Here is a 22,438-nt window from a genome sequence, read left to right as displayed (position 1 = left end):
CTCTCCTCTCCTCTCCTCTCCTCTCCTCTTCTCCTCTCCTCTCCGAAAGGAAGTCTCTTGCCCCGACCAGTAAACCTTTGTAGACGCTTGCTGTGGTGCAGGCCGCCTGCTCATCATCGGCTCCAGTCTGCTGGGGCCTCTGATTCTACTCTGTCCATGGGCCTGGGCCTGGGCAATACCATGAGGCTTTATCAGAAGTGAGGCTCTGCCAGTCTCCACTTGCTCCCATTTCACTTTCCTATGCCCCCTCACCCCATTCTCTCACCCCCAAAGGCAGTCCTTACCCCACTTGTCTCCCACCAGCACAGGACAGCCAGCATGAAGTGTGTCACCATCCCCCTCTCCGCTCCTGTGCAGGTTCCACCAAAACAGTGCAGCATTCTGAAAACAAGACGGCCCAGCCCAGGGGCGTGGGGAAGTCAGCCCAGAAACCCAGACTCTAGGCAGACATGTGAATAAGGACACAGAATTTATGCCATCAAATAAGGAAACTCTTTTCCCTCTGTGCAGTTTGGAGCAAGCAGGCATTGCAAGACAGAAGACGGTGAAACCTAGCACTCAGGTGAGGGTCACTGCTCACCTCCCGGCTTGCTCTGCTCCTGGCCTGGCTTGTGGAGACAAGCCACACCCAGCTCTGCTCTTGGGGAGCTCAAGAGAGGCAGATAGGAAAGGGCAGCAGAACAGGGCAATGTGCTAAGTGCTAGAAGCCAGGGGAGCACAGGCTCATAGGATCATTGCAGACGGATGCCCAACAAGACCCACAGGGTAGAAAAGATATCCACACACACCAATGGCGGCAAGTGCACCATGGTCCTCCATCATCGGGACCTTGAAAACATGCAACTAAGAAGCAAAGTCAGGACTCAAGCCTCCACGTCCTGATCCCATAGCCTATGTTCTCTATCCACGCGCTGGTTTCTTATCCATTCCCTACGTCTCCCTTTAACCATGGCCAGTAGACTAGATGGAGCCCAAGGCCTTGCTTTGAGCCTCAGTACCTTAGCTCTGTGGGGAACTAGTTACTGCTGGAGAATCTGAAGGGGACTCGGAGTTCTTACCTCTGAGGGACCCACAGTGACAAGGAAGACAGGCATGGAAGTAAAACAAGCAGTGAGACCACAGAACATGTGGTGGCAGGAATGGAAGGTTGTCCTTGGGATTCAGGAAGGATCTGTTTTTTTTATCTGTCTCCCCAGGCATCACCAGTTCAACCCCATCTTCCAGGGCCAGGCCCTGCTTACCTTAACCACAGGCACACTGAAGTTGCCATAGATAAAAGCCGTGGCTCCTCCAGCCTCTACGGAGCTCAGCTATCATGCAAGAGGAAGAAGACAGAGTTAAGATAGCTGTGGACTGTCCTTCTCTGTCTAGAGTTCATGAACTTAGAGATCACTTCTGCACAGACTGTGAGATGGGCTCCCCTGTGTCAGCTACGGGTGAAATTGTGGGATTTCTCACAAGATGAGGTTTTTTTGGGTTCCCCCCCCCCTTATTTTTGCTTCTGGCTACCATCTTGATAGAGGGCTGTAAGAAGTAGATTCAATTTTTTAAAAAGAATATTTATTTTTTTTAGCTCAGTGGTTAGAAGCACTTGTTCTTGCTGGGGACCAGGTTTGGTTCCCAGCACCCACATGACAGGTCACAATCGTTTGTACTCCAGTTCCATGGGATCCAAATTCCTCCTCAAGGCTCCTTGGGCATCAGGTGTGAATGTGACACACAAATGTACATGCAGGCAAAACATTCATATACATAATAAAAGCCTGTCTGTATTTGAGTGTGCATATGTGTGCAGGTGCCCTTGGCGGTCAAAAAACCCTGGAGCCACAGGCAGGTGTGTGCTGTCTGATGCAGGTGCTGGAACAGAACTCTGGTTCTCTCAAGAGCAGTAGCCACTCTTAACTGCTGAGCCATCTCACCTGCCCCTCAAATATTCTCGATTGAATCTATTTCCCTCTAAGGATCTCAATCAGGAAAGGAATCACAGGAGCTGTTTATTGGCCCCACTATGGTCCTGAGCTCACTCAGATTCCTTCCAGGTTACCTGAGTGTGCTGAGTAGTCTTATGTCAATTTGACACAAGCTAAAGTCATCAGAGAAGAGGAAACCTTGAGTAAGAAAATGCCTCCATCAGATGGGGCTGTAGGCAAGCCTGCAGGGCATTTTCTTAACTGGTCATTGATGGGGGAGGGCCCAGCCCATGGTGGGTGGAGCCATCCCTGGGAGGGTGATCCTGGGTACTATTAGAAAGCAGGCTGAGCAAGCAATGGGGAGCAAGCCAGTAAGCAGCATCCCTCCATGGCCTCTGCATCAGCTCCTGCCTCCAGGCTCCTGCCCTGGTGTTTCATCACAGCAAGAGTAACCGTAAATCACTGGGGAATAATTTGGTGTTAAACTGTGTGTGTGTGTGTGTGTGTGTGTGTGTGTAAAAGCCACCTCAGGTGTTAGTTCTCAGACACTGTCCACTCTGCTTTTTGAGACCAAGATCTTTCTTCGACCTGGAGCTTGCCCATTGGAATCGGCTAACTGGCCCCTGAGCACCATGGATCCGCCTGTCTGTCTCTCCAGCACTGATCTCCAAGCCTAGGTTTTTACATAGGCTCTGGGGATTGAACGAGGCCCTCAGCCTTTGCCAGGCAAACACTTCTACATACTGACTGTGACACTTTACAGGTGACGTCCTCTTACCACAGGAAGGCGTGCAACTGGGCCACTGGGAGACACTCTGGCATCATTGACACAGAGATGATCTTGAATGCCAGCCTCTGAGTGCCCTTCCTGGCTGTGCTGTGGAGACCTGATCCAGCCCTCGGGGAAGAGAGCGTGCAGAGGGGGCATCTGTTCTTCCTGAAGCCAGGCCTTCATTTTGGAGTGCTGTCCAAAGCCTTTGTAGTGGGCATGTTTACTCTTCCACCAACAGCCTCATCTCTACTTGATCTTATCCAAGAGACCAAGGAGAGTTAATATGTCTCCCCCAATAAATGGCTGCTTCTAAAAGTCTCTTGTAAGAGATAGATGGTTGGAGTTATGGCAGGTTTGTGAGGAGAAAGCGAGCCTTCATAGCCTGAAGGTTAATAATAAAGGTTGGCTCAGGCCGACTCAGGCTGGGACTGAATCCTGTTGTCCCAGGCTAGGGATTTATAGGGGAGGCCGATTGATCACGTCACTGTTTAAGGATGAGGACTCTACTGCACATCAGAGGTACTGACTTTACATCTTGCCCTTCTCCCCTCTCAGAGTCTAAACTGTTCCTCTCTCTTCCCTTCTCCTGCAGGTCTATGGACTCCCTGAGGGCCTATGGATTTGCGTACCAACCAGGCTTTGGGTAGCAACCGTATCCTCTTCCCGTAATGGTCAAGTCCCATGGTCCCCTGGCTTTCCCCATCCCTAGAACATCATATTTAGATCTTCACATTGCCAGCTTTCTGTGGACGTCTGTCTGGTGTTCCCTTCTTCAATGCCTAACTGACACACTCCACCCCACCCCCCACCCAGCAATGTGTCTTGAGGTTTACAGAATTTCTAGAGATTTTAGTGTTCAGTACCAGATAAAACCAATATATGAGATCACTATGAAAATCCATACAATCAAATAGTTTAATTGTCCACTAAGTAAGAAGCCCTGGTCCTCCCAGAGCGAGACTCACATAGATCATAAACGTTGCCACTCGGTTCCCAGACTTCATCCTGTACAGGGGGCTGCTGGGCGACTGTGACAGAAATAGAACAGATGACCCATCTGAGTGACAGCCGTGTCGTAATTCACCATTAGTACAGAAAGGGATGAAACTGGGTGTCAAGGACAGCATATGACCCTGGACTGCACCAGGGAGAGTGTGTTTGTCTTTGCTGGCAAGTACTCAACACGCTGCTTAATTGAACATTCAGTTTCCCGATATGCACGAGTGATTTCTATACAAATCAAACAACTTGTTTGTCAAGTAAAAAAAAAATCAGACAAGAAGTTCTGCATGTTAGGTTCTTGGTAGAATAAAGAAAATATGTAATATATTATAAAAGATGATTATTATATAGAAATATCAAATCATAGATTTGGTGGTCCAAATTATTTACCCAATGCACACACCCAATCTGTAACCAAGGGACAACCAGAAATATAAATTACATACCATAAAATCCACTCACTGTAAATGCTAGTCACTGCATTTTAGCAAATTTTAACAGTCGCCCAAACTTGTCCATAATTTATTTTAACGAAGTTCCACCTGGCTATCTACTTAAGTTTAACAGTTGCCCAAACTATGTTTTGTCTTTTCTAGTAATTTATGTAATCAGAATAATAAAATATGCAGGCTTTTGTGCCTAGCCTCCTTCTTTAACTTGTATACCTCCCTTCTCTCTCATGAGAGAGAGAGAGAGAGAGAGAGAGAGAGAGAGAGAGAGAGAGAGAGAGAGAGGTGTATACATATTAATTGTATTCATAGGTTTCATTGTGATATTTCCATCATTTGATAATTTGATTATTTGAGTGGAAACAGAGGAAGAATGGATCTGGAGGAGACAGGAGGTGGAGGAGACAGGAGGTGTGGGGAGGGAAGGAGAAATGGAGGGAGGGAATCAGCAATCGGGATGTAATGTATGAGAGAAGAATAAAAAGGAATGAATGAATGAATGAATGAATGATACATAAATAAATGCTACTGGCATTGTGGGGAGTGTCTGAGATCATAAAGAAAGGAGAGGGATTTGAGGACAATCTTCACTGAACAGTCTTCAGGGGAGGTGAGAGACAGGATTTTATCACAGACCACATTCTTCTTCCACTCACAAATTCTGGAGAAGAGGAATAAGAAACTGAATCCAGGAATCAGCGGAGCCAAGGCTGTCAGAAAGTCTGAAGACAAAAGCCTTTGTTCTAGGACCTCACTTAGTATTCCCTGAGAGCCCTGCCAGACCTCTGCTTCCAAGGAAAACGCATGGGCTCCCTGCCCCAAAAGACTGACCATCAACTCCATCCTTACCGTAGCATGGTCAAAGTGAGGCTCATAGTGCCCTCCGATTCCATAGTTCACCACCTGGAGGTACTCTGCATAGGGAGGCTGGATGTCGAGGCCCGTGAGGGCCGCAATGCGGTGGTCAAGGGTCACCAGCATTGGGTCAACTGTGTCCTTTAGCCAGGCGCTAAAACACAGCAAGGGATGAAACATAAGTGATCTGATGTTGGAAGTACTGCATGATGTCTGTGAATGGATGGATGGATAGACGGATGGATGGATGGATGGATGGATGGATGGATGGATGGATGGATGGACGGACGGATGGACGGACGGGTGGGTGGACGGATGGACAGATGGATGGACGGACGGACGGACGGACGGACGGACGGATGGATGGATGGATGGACGGACGAATGGATGGACGGACGGATGGATGGACGGACGGATGGATGGACGGACGGATGGATGGACGGACGGATGGATGGACGGATGGATGGATGGATGGATGGACGGATGGATGGATGGACGGATGGATGGATGATGGATGGATGGATGAAGAAATGAATGATGGTTGTTACCAGAGGGAGGGAGGGAAGGGCCATGAATGCCTAGCCTCCCACTCAGCCTTCATGTCAGACCAGCCTGATCTTTTTGGCCTATGATCTCACTCTCATAGCTAACATTCTGTGTGGCTCTGCTGAGCCGAGCAGGCGAAAGCCCACACAACCCAGGCCTGTGACTCAGAGGGGAACATGGGAAAACCTCGTCCTTAAAACCACTGTGCTAGGAAGACATCTCCAACAGAGGAAGCAGAGAGGCAGGAGGAGCAGCCAGGACTTAATGTGAAGCCTGCTGGGTCAGGGGAGTTCACAAGGGAAACACAGCAAGGCCCTGATACCCTGATACCTAACCAAAGGACGGGGGAGATAAGGAAAAGACAGAGGGATGGGAGGGAAGAAGCTAAAGCAGTAAGAACGTTACTTCTCTGCATGATGATGTCAGGTCCTTAACCTTTAGCCCCTCCCAGAGCCAGTGTGCTCCTTTATAAATGGGAGTGATGATTATATCTACCTCCAGGACTTTAGAAGACTGTAACAGAAAGACTAAAGGAGATGTTTCATAAGGTATGTTACTGACTGCTATAATACCAAGGGCAGGGCCAGTTCTTTGGTTCAACTCCACACAAAACAGGACCCATCTATGCCCAGTTCAAACTCTGCTCCTGAATGTCATATTGGGGCTCTTACGAAGTAGAAAATTTGGAATCAGAATTGAGATCCCTGGAAAAATGAGGCCATGCTCTCTAAGTGAAGTCTGTGACACCCTGATGGGGTAATTTGTTCCATGTACATTACACTCAGATGATTAAACTACTTACTCTTGACTTGTAAAGATACACAGGACAAAGTGAGTCACTGGTTTCAAAGAAGAAAAGCACAGAGGTAAGAGAGAGGATGGCACAGTGGTTAAGAACACTTGCTGCTCCTGTGGAGGACCTGGGTTCAGTTCCCAGCATCTACTTTGGGAAGCTGACAACTGCCTGTAACTCTAGTTCTGAGAGTAAAATGCCTTGCTGTGCCTTCTGTGGGCAACGCATGTACGCGGTGTACACACCGACAAGCAGATACGCCATGGTTTAGAGACCAGCTTTTAATGCAGAATGTCCCTGCGAATGGTCTGGCTGGAAGTGTTTCCACAGTGCATGTGCATGAACACTTGGTCTCCAGACAACGACCCTGCTTTGTGAGGTTGTAGAACCTGGGGATGGGTCTAGGGGATCATGGCCTAGTCCTGCCTCCAATCCCAGCCCCTGTCTCCACCCAATAGAGATGGGAGAGTTTCCCCCGCCCATTCCTGCCACCGTGGAGCCACCGTGGAGCCACCAAGCCTTTGCCATCATGGTGGCCTTGTCCCCGCCAAACAGTCACCAAAATCAACCCCTCTCCTCAGCTGTTTCCTGCTAGGATTTTGCTCACAGCAAGAAGTAGCACGAACAGTCCCTAAATGTAGCAGATCAAACACATTCAGTTCAAACCATCTGAACCAAAGCTCATCCCTCCAGCCCCTCCCAGAGGACAAGGACCCAAGCCTAGAAGTCGAGCCTTTCTCTAGGGTGCTAATGCCATTTTCTCATGAAGGACACTCCTCCTCACGCTCTCTGGACAGCCCTGTACTCACTGTGCAAAGAAATGGCTGAGGGGAGGGGAAGGACGGTGGATGATAGGACTGGAGTCCCACCCTGGAGCCTGCTCTTTGGTGAAGCCAGCGGGCCCAGGGAGTCCATTTCTGCCTTTTGCCTGCATGTTGCTAGGAATGCTTTCTATAGGAGTCACGAGGTGGGGATGAAGACTGTAAAGTCAAATTACAGACGCGTGTGGGAACTCATGCTGGAGAAGCAGCAGCAATGCGTGTTTTCTGCTTTAAGCTGGAGATGTTTTTCTCCAAGCCTTTTCCTAGTGACCTCTCAGTTAATCTCCAGATGATACTGCAGTCCCCTGTCACTGGTGTGACATCGTGGAAATTTCTCTCAGGGCAGATTTCAGGACTACAGGCCCTCTAGCAGTCCCAGGAAGATTACTGCTGACATCGAAGTCAGCTGTGCCCTCAGTCCCAGGCCGGAGTTTCTGCCCACAAGGCCCATCCTACCTTTTGCTGATGCGGTACTCCACTTGCAACTGCTTTTCCCCTGAAGCCACTACTGATCTCTGGAGCTGGTAGGAAAAACAAGAGAAAGGCCAGGTTCTTCTTCTTTTTTTTTTTTTTTAAAGATTTATTTATTATATGTAAGTACCACTGTAGCTGTCTTCAGACACTCCAGAAGAGGGCGTCAGATCTCATTATGATGGTTGTCGGCCACCATGTGGTTGCTGGAATTTGAACTCAGGACCTTTAGGAAGAGCAGTCAATGCTCTTAACTGCTGAGCCATCTCTCCAGCCCGAAAGACCAGGTTCTGATGCAAAGGGACAGCCCATCATGACCACAGACACACCTCTCTCTACAGCATGTCAACCTCCTGTTCCTTACTCATTGAAGTGTATTTTTGTTTGTTTGTTTGTTTTTGTTTTTTTCGAGACAGGGTTTCTCTGTGCAGCCCTGGCTGTCCTGGAACTCACTCTGTAGACCAGGCTGGCCTCGAACTCAGAAATCCACCCGCCCTTGCCTCCCAAGTGCTGGGATTAAAGGCGTGCGCCACCAAGCCCAGGTTATTGAAGTATATTTTGTGCATGGCAGGAACACGTCTCTTGCATGTAAAGAGCCAGTACAATTGTGTCTCTACCGAATCCCTTTTGTGCATGCAAGACTGAGTTGGGGAGGAACAGAGCGATTTCTCATCTCAGTTTGTATCACAGGCTTGAGCTAGGGCAAATGCTTCCTGTTTCTCAAATCAAATGAACACCCCCCCCCCGAAACATGGGTGTGTGCTCAAGGGAAGCCTGCTCCTTTTGAAGAACCCTAGCCAAAGCCCTTCCTTCCTTCCTTCCTTCCTTCCTTCCTTCCTTCCTTCCTTCCTTCCTTCCTTCCTTCCTTCCAGAGCTTCATTGATGAGCTGCATATGCTTTCATAAGCCCAGCTTATGGGAAAACAACAACAACAACAACAACAGCAACAACACAGGTTTGAGGTCGGTAATTGAACTGTTTCTATTTTGTTCCAAGTGCATCTGTATGCAGCATTTATATTTTACATATTTTATTGCAAACTCACTGTTGTAGGGACAGAGAAATGAGCACTTGAGGCTATATCTGCTTCTGTCTCTGGTTTCTGAGTCAGCCTCTGTGGGGCACAGGCTCTGCCTGGCAGGGAGTAGATAGATGCTCAGGAACGGTTAAAGGGACAGCTGAGCAAACGAAGCTGGCGCCTCCTTCTTATTTCTAAGAAGTTAGATTCAGAAGTGGAACAATGAATGTGTACAACCAAAATCTTTTCCCTCATGCACCACAGACAACTGAAACCTTTCCCTTCGTGAAGGGCGTAGAGCCGAGCCCTTCTCTAACACAGCAGCCTTCTCTGCTGCTAAATCAGGCAGACGATCTTGGAAAAACCTGTTCCTATTCCCTGGACTCAATTTCTCATCAATAGGCACAGTGCACTGTGCACCCTGGAGAGCTCGTCTTGCCCTGGCGCCCTGCTATCCTAGGATGCCCCCTGTCCTTTCTAAACCACTCAGAGAGAAGGAGAGGAGAGATGCCCTCTTCTGTTACTCCAGGGCAAAATCAATGTTTAAAAACAAAGCCCTGCCCCATTAGGGAATTACTTAGTACCTAGTTCCTTTCACAGATCTGTCATTAGTCTGTACAGACAAGTCATTCATTTTGAGAGCAAGTATTGATTGTTTTTGATGTTCAGCACTGTGATGGATGTATATGATGTATATGTGTGTGTATATTAAACCAGACAAAGCCCCTGCTTGTGGACTGATGGTGTTGCGATGGGCAGGCACAGGCTGCTGTGGATAGACATAGACAGGCCTCCAGCTCCTCCCTTCTCAGGGATTGGAAGCTTTCCCAGTGCCTACATTCATGCTGCAACCATACATATTGAAAGAAGTCAAGAGTAGTGTTCCAGACATTCCAGAGAGAAAGAAGAGAAGGAAGGAAGGAGGGGGAAGAGTGAGGGAGAGAGAGTGAGGGAGAGAGAGAGAGAGAGAAGGTTGGAAAGAGAGGCCTATTTATAGAAAAGGCTTGCCGCTGGATTGTCAAAAAGGAGTCAGCAACAGCCGGGTGTCAACACTCAAGCAGAAGTGTAAGTAAGAGATTTGGAAAGTCAGTTCTGATCTTCAAAGATTAGTTTGGGCAGGCAGGGGGCACGCGATTGTAGGCTCAGCACTCAGGAGGCTGAGATGGGAGGACCCCAGAACCTGGCTGTTTGAGGCCAGTTTGGGTGACAGGACAAACCTTTCTCCAAGTATTAAAACTAAGGAGCTGGAGAGAGAGCTCAGTTGATAAATCGTCTGCTGGGCCAGCAGGGGGACCTGAGTTTGAGCTCTAGCAGTTATTCCAGTATGAGAGCCAGATGTGGAGGGAGTCTGAAACCCCAGTGTTAGGGAGGTAGATCCTTGGCACTCATTGGCTAGCCAGCTTAGCTGGATGGATGAGCTCCAGGTTCAATGAGAGAGCCTGTCTCAAAAAGTCACCTGAGGAGGTTAACGAAGAAAACCTTCGAATTCAGTCTGGCGTCATACAAATGAGTGTATGAACAAGTAACACCACCCACAAGACAAAATCCTAAGATTCTGGCAGCAATGAGCCTAAAATGGGCTGGGGAGACAGGACAGGACACTAACCCACAAAATGTCTAGTGATACCAGCCAATACATAAACGGCAGAAAAATTAGGTGCTATATAGCTTTGGGTTCAGAGAAAGGGCAATTTAGTGCATATGGCCCCATAAAAGTGCCCTGCAAGGCACAGTCACCCAGAGAACCATGAAAGCAGGCCAGAACTGCACCCAGTGCTGGGGCCACTCTGAAGGCCCGTGGACTCCACTGAGCCTTTGAGGCAGATGGGCAGGGGTAGTGGGGAGGAAGGTTGATGGGAGGAGGCCTCAAGAGTGAAGAGAATGAGGAGGAGGAGGAGGAGGAGGAGGAGGAGGAGGAGGAGAAGGAGGAGGCAGAGAGCCATGGAGGCTCAGGTACCATGGGCCCCATCCCCCAACAAGTCCTCAGCTTATTCCTGGAATAATCACAGGCAGGCAGGCATCAACAACCCCAGCGAGGGGTTGCCCAGAAAGGGAGAGTGGCAAGGTCTGTGCGTGTCGAATAGATGACCTTGCTGTGAAGGATTCAGTGAGCATCTCCGGATGGCCATTGCCATGGCAACAGAGCTGTTCTAAGGAAAAGGCTGCTGCTGGTCTGATTCCACTGTGGCTCCTGAGAAGCTGATGCCACCGGCAATGCCTAGTTACCATCCCCACCCTAGCTAATCATCTCAAAAGACAAAGCGAACCGAACAACAGACCGACCTAGAGCAGCCTGGAGGAAGGGCCTCCTGCGTGGTTGCTCTTCTTACTCCAAGCCAGACTCTTTCCCAATCTGCTCCCAGGGTTTTCCTTAAAATCACAGGCCCAGTCGTTCCCTCTTCTGTTTAGCAGCTTGCCCCCAGCTCCTCCATGGCCTATGAGATAAAGCCCAAACTCTCCACTGTGGCCTTTGTTAGTGGTGTCTATTCATTGTCCATCCCTGTCAGTGGTCATCTTCTGCCCCGTCCTTTGTGCACCACAGTCATCAAGCTTCTCTCTGTTCTCTGAACATGTCACCCATCAGGCCCTTGTAGTATATGGCTTTGTCTTCCCAGAATTCCCTTTCAGTGAATAAAACCTGCTCCTGCCTATCCTCTGCAGAGCTCCCCTCCCACCCACCTTCCTCTTAGGCCACCTCACACAGCACACTTGATCCCAGCACTGTCTTTCCCTTATACCACTTGTTCCCAACCTTCCTAATGCTGTGACCCTTTAATACAGTTTCTCATGTTGTAGTGACCCCCAACCATAAAATTATTTTGTTTCTTCATAACTGTAATTCTGCTACTGTTATGAATCATAATGTAAATATTTGATATGCAGAATATCTGATATGTAACCCCTGTGAAAGGATTATTGAACCTCCAAAGGGGTCAAGACTCACAGGTTGAAAACCACTGCCTTACATGGAGGAAAAGTTCCTCACCTCTTTGTAAAAGTCAAGGGTCTAAGTAGTTATGTTCTATTGATGGATGACTAAATCCCCATTGGTCGGACAGCATACTTAAGAACATGATGTCTGGCTGGAAATAAATAATTCTGCACCAAATAATTGCGCCTTTAAAGAAAATACAAGAGGGTTGTAGAGGTGAGATGGGGTATCTTTTCTGAGTATTTACAGCATTTCCAAGTGGGAGGCAAAGACAAACCCCTTCCCACTGGCACCAGCTCAGCTCGGTCACTAGCTGTTCCTTGCTCCCATGTGAAGGATTAGATAGGCTTTTTTTTTTGGGGGGGGGTGCTTTTTGGCTTTTTGTGACAGTTGTCTCACCATGTAACTCTGTCTATCTGTCCTAGAACATCACGATGATGTTTTTGCTTCCAAATAGAAGCTTTGAAAGCCAATTCACCATTGCCATTTCTGTCTTATTCCCTCTTCCATGAGACTCCAGACTCCAACAGAGGCTACTCTGCCAGGCCGGGTTCCAGAGCTTCAGCCAATCCCACACAAACACGCAATGTGGTAAACTGTTGCTGTCGCCAAGGCTCAGGAGCCATTGATTACCAAGCATAACTTAACCTAAGCTTCCTGATAGGAAAAACAACAGAGTGATAACCAGCACTCGCTAAACTCCAGCGCATGTTTATCTTCAGTCAGTTCCCCTTTCTGGGCCTCAGTTTCCTTTTGAACAGAGTTATGAAGTTGAGTCAGATAATCTACTCTGTCTGCAGATACGTACTAGTGTTTCACTCCTGTTGCTGTCAAGTTTTTTTTTTCTATTAATTTTAAGGAAAAGTTGATGTCTTCAGAAGTCTCCTTTGTATTTCCTGATATCACCTTGATATATATATATATATATATATATATATATATATATATATATATATACACACACTTTAATCTCAAGCACAGTATTGGCTGGATTTCAGCAACTGTCTAAGCTATGCATCCCATACTCCTAAGAAGACATTTCCAGCACGATGTAAACATCTCCTTGGTCCCCTGGCACCTTATCTCATTCCTTTCCCACCAGAGGCCAGTAGATCCATGTTTTCCCACCGCTGACTGGTCTTACAGAGCGCTTGGCATTTTGAACCCCTGGACTAAGACTTCCTGCGGAGTCTTGCTACGCCAGGTCTCTGTTCTTCAGACATGAGGGGACACAGAGGGTATTTGGGGATGCTCACCCATGGTTCTGCAAGCTCTCGGATTTTCTGAGCTTCCTTGTCACTGACAAAGTCATGGTAGAGAGCTACGAGCGGTCGTAGGTGGACGACCTCCTTGCGGGCGGGCTGGAGCAGTAGGTAGGGGCTGGAATTGGTCTCGTAGGAGCAGTAGAGGCTGGGGATTTGGTAGTGTGTAGGCTGGAAGGAAAGAATAGAGTTAATGTAAGAAAGGAAGGGTCAAGGGAACCATGGCATTAAAAACCGGGATTTAGGACTATTAGACGATGGAGCCATTTGGGTGCTGTTTGGTAAGTTGTATCACCATTAAGGCGTCAGGTTTTCCCTCAAGTCAATCCTCCCCTTTCTCTCTCCCTGAGGAATCCCACCTGGGAGCCCAGGGTCTGGCATAGCCCCTCGTAGGTGTCCCTGGTCTGCAGGTGAGGTACGTTGGGCCTCTGAATTGCAGTCTCGGCCGCTGTCTGGTGACCATTCTCAGCCAAGAGCCTTTCATATTTCAACACATTCCTGGCCATCCTCTTATTGTCTGGGCCTGGGGGAAACCCAAACAGGAAAGAACACAGATGAACAAACACTGGCCTGGGGAAGAACTCTCAAGACTTCCTGCAAGCTGGCGTGCCTTTGACCACAACTTCCAGGAGGCAGAGGCAGGAGGACCTCTGTGAGTTCCAGGCCAGCCAGAGCCGTATTGTGAGACCTGGTCTCATAAAAACAACAACAACAACAACAACAACAACAACACCCCAAAACAAACAAGAAAAAAACCAAACTACTGAAGCGTCCCTGTCACACAGGGGTGACACACATTTTAAATTTCACGTCAGTGTTTTTTCCCCCTGAAAGAGCATCTGGCTTAAAAAAAATAAAAAAAACAAGAAAAAAAAAAAAAAAAAAAAAAAAAAAAAAAAAAAAAAAAAAAAAAAAAAAAAACTGGCCTGGGCCTGCTGGACCTGAGGGATGGCTGCTAACATTAGACAGGGACCATGGTGGCCACCACTCAGTAACAGTCCACTTCAAAGATGTTCAAAACATGTTCCATGCCAGTCACTGGGCTGGACTCCCCGAGCAGAGTCCAATAACTACCTGGACGAGAACATGGCAAGTAAGAGAAATGAAGGGAGCTCAACGATCACCAACAGTACAGGCCCCACCTGCTCTCCTTATAGATTATATTCCTGTGAGCATGTGTGTGTGGCAGGGGGTGTGTCCATGTGTGTGCTTTCAGAGGCCAGAGAGGGGATGTTGGGTGTCTTTCTCAGTTGCTGTCCACTTTATTCCTTTGACACACGCTCTCTCACTGAACCTGGTGTTCCTTGGGTTTGTTTGTTTGTTTTTGTTTTGTTTTTTTCAGCTAGGCTGTCTGACCTGCAGGCCCCAGAAAGCCACCTGCGCCTGCATCTTCCCTTTCCAAGTCCCGCTCTGGTGTTACAGGCAGCGGGTGTGGGTCATGTCCAGCTTTTCCATGACTGCCGAGGATTCGAACTCGGGATCTCACGCTTGTGTAGCAAGTGCTCTTACCCACAGGGCACTCTCCCCAGCTCCCAGTTCTCAGTAGAACTGGAAACCTCTTCATGCTCAGCTCCACTAGGTCCTCGGGAACAGCAGTTCTCAACCTTCCTAATGCGGGGCCCTTTAATACACTTCCTCATGTTGGGCCCGCAGGTTGAGAATTCTGAAGGATCCTTCAGAATTCCTACTAGGGGCTTGGAGAGATGGCTCAATGGTTAAGAGTGCTTCCTACTCTTTCAGAGGATCATAGTTCAGTGCCCAGTGCCCATATCAGGCAGCGCACAACCACAAGAGGAAAGGCTATACCTGTTCTTTACTGACAACACTGTTTTTCATGTTTTTTTTTTTTTTAATATACAAAGTTGGTTAAAGCCATGGATACAGAATCCAGATATAGATGTGAAGGGCAGAACACACTAGGTAAATTCATGTAAAAGTTATGAATAATTGCAGTTTAAAGTACTCCAGGGGCTGGAGAGACGGCTCAGTGGCTATAAGCACTGGCAGCCCTGGCATGTGGCTTCAATTACCAACACCTACATGGTGGTTCACAATCATCTGAAACTCAAGTTCCAGACAATCTGACACCCTCTTCTCCATGGTCTCCATGGGCACCAGGCATGTGCATAGTGAACAGACAAAACGAACTGTCAAGACGTCCTTAAACACTTGGTGACTATCAGTGATTTTGCATCTCACTTCAGTAGCTAAATGCTCAAAGGAAAATCTAGGAAGCCGTGTATCACCAAAATTTTAAGCAGAAATCTCCAAACTGGGCTATGCAGCATCTCCTCCCTTGATGTTGACATAAGGCATTCCCTGACAAGGCTGAAGCCGGACCTGGGCAGGATGCCTGCATAGCCAAGTGAGCTCTGGTTTTGAGCAAGAACTGATAGCTCTCAGTAAACAGTCAAAGACGTGAATGGCCCTCTGAGTCCCTCCCTTCTCACATACACAGTGCACATTGATGCGATTCATTCCTGGGTTTCCTTCCAAACCCTGGGTCTTCAAACTGCCTCTGCAGAAACTGGCTCTTAGCCTGCACTTGTTCTCATTGAAAGAACACGTTGGGAAGAGGCAGGGCGACATCTTTTAAACATTTTCCCAAGTAACTCATGAATTTCCCCCTTTCAATGATCCTCCCTGCGGAGGTAGCTCACAGGACACTTGCTGTCAACACGAAGGAGCCTGAATTCAAATCCTTAGCACCCACATACATGGCTGGACATAGCTATATCTGCACTTGACATCCCAGCTTTTGGGGGGTGAAGACAGGCAGACTGTTGGAGGTCAGGAGCTTGCTAGCCAAACAGCTTAGACAAAGCAGTGAGCTTCAAGTTCAGTGAAAGACTTTGTCTTTAAAAATAAGGTGGAGGGACTGGAGAGATGGCTCAGTGGTTAAGAGCTCTGATTCATCTTTTAGTGGACTGTCTGCAACTCTAGTTCCAGAGAGTCTGGCATCTTCTTCTGACTTCCCCAGGCACCAGGCACACAAGTGGTGCACAAACATACAGACAGAGAAAGTACTCATGCACATAAAAATACTCACAAGGTAAAAATAAAAAAAAAAAAGAAAGAAAGAAGTAAGATATCAATAAAGGAAGACACCTTCTCTGCTCTCTGCATGTGTATGCACAGGCATGTGCACACACACACACACACACACACACACACACGTGTGCGCGTGCATGCATATATGCACACACAGGCATACACACATACACACATGTATGCACACACATATGCATGCACACACACATTCAAACTATACTTCACACAAATTACAGGTTAGGAGCAGAGGTGAGATGGGTCACCTCTGTCTTAGTGTCACTTACTGTAGACAAGGAACTCTCGGGAGAGGCTGAGGGCACATGAAACATTTCCTACCTTATTGAAAAAGAAAAGAAAGAAAATGTCAGCTGAAATGATATTTTCTCTAATTAAATCACTTAATAGTTTTAAAAGCTATAAAATATTCTTAACATAGTAGATAATAAAGTTCACTGAGAAAGGCATGAATGCAGAGTATTTTTTGGTTGTTTTTGTTTTTGATTTTTTATTTTTGCAGCCCTGTGACAAATCAAGTCTCCTTGTTAACAGTACATTATTACTGCCCTTACTAGCAGAGGTAGAAAGAGAAATTGGAATAAGCTTGATTAGGCTTGGTGCACAACTCAGAGGTGATCTGCTCGCCTAGTGTGTGCCCTGAGTTTAAGTCACAGTACCAACAAAAGAAAAAAGGGGGGCGGGGAGAACAGGAAGAGGAGGAAGAGAAGGAGGAGGAGACAGAGGGAAAAAAATTCTAGCAGGTGTGTACAGCTTATGCTTGTTCTCCAGGCTTGGTACTTCCTAGAGTCTAGACAGTTAGTGGGAAGGAAGCAAGAGAAAAACTAAAACAAACATTGCCTGATGTGTACAGACCAGCCACCTGCAGCCATGCAGCCTGAGAACCAGGTTTCCTTCTGTGTCTGGGCCCTGCAGAATAACTAGCTGACCAGAATGTACAGAAATGGAATTCCTTGAACTTTTAGCATACTAACGTTTCATTTTAGTGATAAAAGCAATAATCATCACACTGTAAAATATATGAAGAATGGGATAAAAAAAAAATCACTCCACTGAGCCCAGCCACTCAGGCGCTTTTGACTATATGCACTTTTTACATAGCTACGATCCTATTTTTTTCCGGTCCTATTGTTTCCTTGTGCACCAGGAACACTTTTTATCACAGCACGGCCTTCACAGAAATCACTGCAATGGCTGCATTTTATTGCACCTAGAAACAACATTACAGATGGTGACTGTTCCGCTGCTGTTGGAATTATAGATTGCTCTCATTCTTTATTACTGAGAATGATTCTGTTCTAGACTTAACAGAGGAGCGGTTCAGTAACCTAAGAGTATTCTGTACTCACCAGATGCTAATGTAAAGTCGTAGCTTTTAAAACATGCACCAATCTCTTAGTCTTCTCTGACCTCTACAGGGAGGGAAATTGAGGCTCAGGCAGATAAAGTCAGTGGCTCAAATTTTCACAGAATTTCAACTTTGTCTGTGTGATCCCACGGTCTGTGGCTTAACAACTGATTTAATTGTTACTACATTTTTTTTTTATTAAAAATATATTTTATATGGTAGTCAAAGGTCCACAGTGAAGGGACGTCTACCAGATGTACTGTAGAAGTAGGGGGTGTAAATCATTTAGAGATGAGTCTTCTGTGTTTTGGTGCTTGTGCAAATTTCAAGTAGGATAGAAAATGCCTTGAGCATCCGCAGGGCAAGGTGTGGGATGAGGGGAGGTAAATAAAGTCGGTGACTCTTGAGCTGAGCCTGTCTGATGGATAGAATTTCATCAGACAAATTGGATGTGACATGGGGAGAAGAGGGGAAGGGAGGGGAAGACTGGCACCAGATTTGCAGGGAAATAAAACAAAACTAACCACTGGGCACTGTCTGTAATCCCATCTTGAGAGCAGAGTGCCTTAGTCGCCTCATTCGGATTTTCTTTATGCTGGTTCTATTTTCTTCCTCTCCTAAAGCTCAACAATGCCTCGCCCTTTGCAACCTCACAGCCAATCCTTTTTATCAGCAACTTCCCAGGAGAGGTAGGTGGAGCACACAGCTAAAATCCATGTCCCATGTCCCATGCATGTAGCTAAGATCCACATACTGAGAAGGACCATGGAGGGAGCAGACTGTTCACTGCTCTGAGGATAAATGTGTTCTTTCAGCAAGATTTTTGATCACACACAGGCTCCCTCTTTTCTCAGGAAGACAGTGAGAAAATGCATGCATGGGGCTGGGGTGTAGTTCTGTGGTGGAGTACTTGCCTACCACACCCCAGGCTCAACTCCCAGAGTCCTCCAAAAACTAACATCAGGGAACAGCCTGGATCATTAACTTTGGAAACTCCATGGAACCTGCCAGATGGTGTTTTTTTCTTCCCAACCTATTCTTGAGGACTGTACAATTGGTGAGAAATGAGGTTGTCATAGGGAAAGATGGAAGTTGCTATATTTTAGGCGAGAGATGTCTATGTGTGATGTAGCAGGCAGGAGATCAACAGTACCTAGGAAAGAAGAGAGTGGCAGGAGGCCCACAGATTGGTACAGTGGGATAAAGATGTCACCTCTGCAGCCAACAATGGCCACGTTTCAGCTGGATTCAGTGTCAGGTGGGAGAGGATAACCAAGCTTCTCCCTTCATAGCAACGTTATGTTCCGTTAGCAGTGAGGAGTCATGAGTCATGGAGACAACAGTGAGTGTCCTGCATTCACTGTGGTCCTGTGAAACACCTGTGGGGCTGCTGCACTAGCAAGTAGAAAAGAGTCTGTGACAAGACATGTGAAGATTGTGAAGTGGTTCATGCGTTGGTTAGCACTCTAGACTTAGATTCAGATGTGGGTTCTAAGCCCACCTCTGTAAGCATTCTGGAAGGTTAAGAGTTTTTGGAAACTTGATTTACTTACATTCGATGTGCGGTGATAATAATAAAAAAAAAACAAAACAGCCTTACACTCGGTCCCCACACACTCCAGGAAGATTTAAAAAATCCAAAAGCGGTAAAGAACATTGTACTGACTGTGCTAACAATGAACCTCATCGCTCTCCTACCTGGAAACAGGCAAAGGCCAAGTAATCCAGGGCATCTTCCAGACTGGCCTCGTCCTCTGTTTTCCACTCTCCGTAGGATCTCCGGAAGAGACCGACAGCTTCCTCCAGCCACGGAATGGCATGATAGTAATCCCCCATGTCATAGGCCACCTGCGGGGAACACGAGCCACAACTGGGCTTCAGTTCTCAGACAGAGACAAGGAAATCATCGGAATACACAGAGTAGGAGGCATTTGAATTCCAGAAGACTAGCCACTCTCAAATTTGCTTTTATTCAGTTTGGTATCTGTAGTGGCTATTCCTGGTTGTCAACTTGACTATATTTGAAATGAACTACAATCCAGAATTGGAAGGCTCACCAGTGNACCTAATCTGGAGACTGGGAGATAGAGGTTTCTGATCTGGATCTTGGTATGGAGATCTTGAGAAGACAGGGAGATCTCCGAGTCCAAGATCATCTGGGATTAAAGGTGTGGTGGCACACACCTTTAATCTGGGCTACACCTTCTGCTGGGGACCATATAAGGACATTGGAAGAAGGGAGTCTGGCTCTCGCTCTTTCGCCTTCTTGNGGTGTGGGACTCAGCAACTGCTAGATCCTTGGACTTCCATTCACAGCTACTACTGAACCATTGTTGGGATTTGGACTGCAGACTGTAAGTCATCAATAAATTCCTTTACTATATAGAGACTATCTGCAAGTTCTGTGACTCTAGAGAACCCTGACTAATACAGTATCTATTATCTAACAATACCCTAGATATCTAACAATCCGTTAGATAACAATAGTATGAGGCATTGTGCTTATGGAAAGAAGTCAGGGCTCTGCATTGGAGGAGTTTATGCTTTAGGAGGTGAGAGAGATGAACTCAAGTATGTGCAAGAGGGGGCAGAGCGGTGCGGAGGTTTTAAGAAAAATGCATAACGCATTCAGGCATGGAGATGGGAAGAGGCTTCAGGTCTCAGCAGATTTGCAGAGCGGCATCTGAGCTGGACCTTTCTCAAAGAAGGAAAAGGATTACAGTGAACAGGGTTGGGAGGAATGGCCCTTTACGACGGGAGAATGGCAAAGTTATCATTCTGCTCACAGAAGTCTCTGGAGTCTAGTGAGATGGAAACAGAAAAGTGAACGTGAGGGGTATGCACCTGGCCTTCTGCAGGCGTGACTGTGTCCTTAGAAGGACATTGTGGTAGCTCTGTGAGGATGAGACACATGTCATTTAGTCAGTACTTTCTGATGATCGTGCATGCGGTGCTTCTTCTCCTTAAGGTACTGAGTCAGTGAAGGCTTGTGAACAAACCAATCCCCCAGGACAACACAGTCAACGCTGGAACGGTGGCAGGCAGTGGGAATGCTGTGGTAACTGAGCATGTCAGTTCTCATTAAACGATGGAATGCCAGAAAACAGGGCAGCGTGTCACAGACATAGCTCCTGTCTCCCACCGGCTTACAGTTAAGCAGAATGCCAGACCTTTGGGGAGAATTTCCTGGAAGTCAACGTTGAAGCAACATGGAATTATAAAGTTACGGAGTTGGAAAAGTCTTCCCAAATGACTTCACTGAGGTGTAACTGCCAGTCAGGGCAGTCCTTGGAGATGCTGCTACTCTGCAGCCAGAATAATAGAGCAGCTCCCAGCTCTGGCCTGCCAGTGCCTGCTGGCTCTGTTTTGCTTATTCTCTACCCATTTCTAATTTGTAAAAAAGGTTTAACTGCATAATAATAATAATAATAATAATAATGATGATGTTGATGATAACCTAAACTTCTCCGGTTAAATTAAATGTGTATGCTGTGTGTATATGTACATGTATGTGGTATGTATATGTGTGTATAAATGGTGTGTGGTATGTATGTAAATGGGGGGCACTGTATGTGTGCAGTATACATGTGTGGTATGTATATGTATACTGTGGTATGTGTGGTATACATATGTGTTATGTGTGGTGTGTTTATGTGTGTATGTAGTATATATATGTATACATGTGATATGTATGTACATTAGGGGAAGTGTATATATGTGGTGTGTATATAATATATATATATGTATATGTGTAGCATATATATGAATATGTGTGGTATGTGTGTGATGTGTATGTAGTATATATATATAAGTGTGATGTGTATGTAGTATATATATGTATATGTGTGGTATGTATGTGATGTGTATGTAGTATTTATATGGATATGTGTGGTATGTGTGTGATGTTTATGTAGTATTTATATGGACATGTATAGTATGTGTGTGATGTGTATGTAGTATTTATATGGATATATGTAGTGTGTATGTATTGGTATGTATGTATTTTATGTGTATGTATATAAGTGATGCTGGAGATTGAACCCAGAGTTTCATGCATGCTAGGGAGCTATACCCCGGTCCAAACCATTTATCTGATATTTTCATGGAGAATTTCAAGTCCTCACAATATGGTAGATCAACATAACTGAAATTCTTTCAAAAACAAATATTTAGACATTTTAAACAAAACACACAAAGCACTTACATGTTTCCAAAGGGAAAAAATGTTAAATGCCAGGTGGTAGAAGCATAAATTTAGCTGAAAACCTAAGCAGCAAGCGCCTTAGCAGACGCTTAAGCTGTGTAGGATGTGGGAGGCTGAGGCCAGCCTGGGCTACAGAGGGAGACAGAAAGAAAATGAGCACAAGCAGTCACAGGATGCAGTAAGATTCCTAATAGCATCCCTTCCTCACAGTAGCTCAGACAGCAGGTAGTCTGAGCTTATAGCAATAAGAGACTAAGCCATTTATGGCGTATTCACATAACAAATCACTAAAAATGAAGTACTGGGCTAGAGAGAGGGCTCAGCAGTTCAGAGTGCTGGCTGCTTTTGCAGAGGACCTGGGTTGAATTCCCATTACTCTCAAGTGTCATAATTCAATTCCAGTGGCTCTGACACCATCTTCTGACCACTGGAGGCACTAGGTATGCACATGGTACACAGACATATATGCGAGCAAGACACTCATACACATAAAATAAAATGTCTTTAAAAAATGAAATAAGCCGGGCGTTGTGGCGCATGCCTTTAATCCCAGCACTCGGGAGGCAGAGGCAGGTGGATTTCTGAGTTCGAGGCCAGCCTGGTCTACAGAGTGAGATCCAGGACAGCTAGGGCTATACAGAGAAACCCTGTCTCAAAAAACAAACAAAAAAAAAATGAAATGAACAATTAATGCATATAACAACAGAAATGCATTGTGGTATAAACTGCAGAGTGAGGAAGCCAACCTCAGAAGATAATGTCCTGCAGGGAGAGGACACTGGTGACCTGGTGGTAGGAGGAAGGAAAAACGTGTAATTAATATAGCCAAATTGAAAATGAATTTCAAAGAAAAAAAAAAAAAGCCGGGCATGGTGACACATGCCTTTAATCCCAGCACTCAGGAAGCAGAGGCAGGCGGATTTCTGAGTTCGAGGCCAGCCTGGTCTACAAAGTGAGTTCCAGGATAGCCAGGACTATACAGAGGAACC

The 22,438-nt window shown here is 46.4% G+C and overlaps 1 protein-coding gene across 1 annotated transcript in view; it reads right to left on the bottom strand.

The window, feature by feature from the left end:
• The window catches only part of P4ha3 (prolyl 4-hydroxylase subunit alpha 3), a 33,662-nt gene that overhangs the window by 1,212 nt on the left and 10,012 nt on the right, over positions 1-22,438 (bottom strand). The window contains exons 4-12 of the mRNA XM_021201683.2: positions 18,944-19,093; positions 16,167-16,218; positions 13,191-13,354; positions 12,826-13,002; positions 7,605-7,669; positions 4,983-5,142; positions 3,648-3,710; positions 1,242-1,310; positions 285-381 (exon numbers count right to left, since the gene is read on the bottom strand). Coding sequence (XP_021057342.1) covers positions 285-381; positions 1,242-1,310; positions 3,648-3,710; positions 4,983-5,142; positions 7,605-7,669; positions 12,826-13,002; positions 13,191-13,354; positions 16,167-16,218; positions 18,944-19,093 — 997 coding nt within the window. The remainder of the gene's footprint in view (positions 1-284; positions 382-1,241; positions 1,311-3,647; positions 3,711-4,982; positions 5,143-7,604; positions 7,670-12,825; positions 13,003-13,190; positions 13,355-16,166; positions 16,219-18,943; positions 19,094-22,438) is intronic.

Source organism: Mus pahari, chromosome 1 (assembly GCF_900095145.1).
Source record: "Mus pahari chromosome 1, PAHARI_EIJ_v1.1, whole genome shotgun sequence".
NCBI classification, from domain to species: Eukaryota; Metazoa; Chordata; class Mammalia; order Rodentia; family Muridae; genus Mus; species Mus pahari.
The sequence above is the reverse complement of the archived record's forward strand: the minus strand, read 5'-3'. Positions and strand labels throughout refer to the sequence as shown.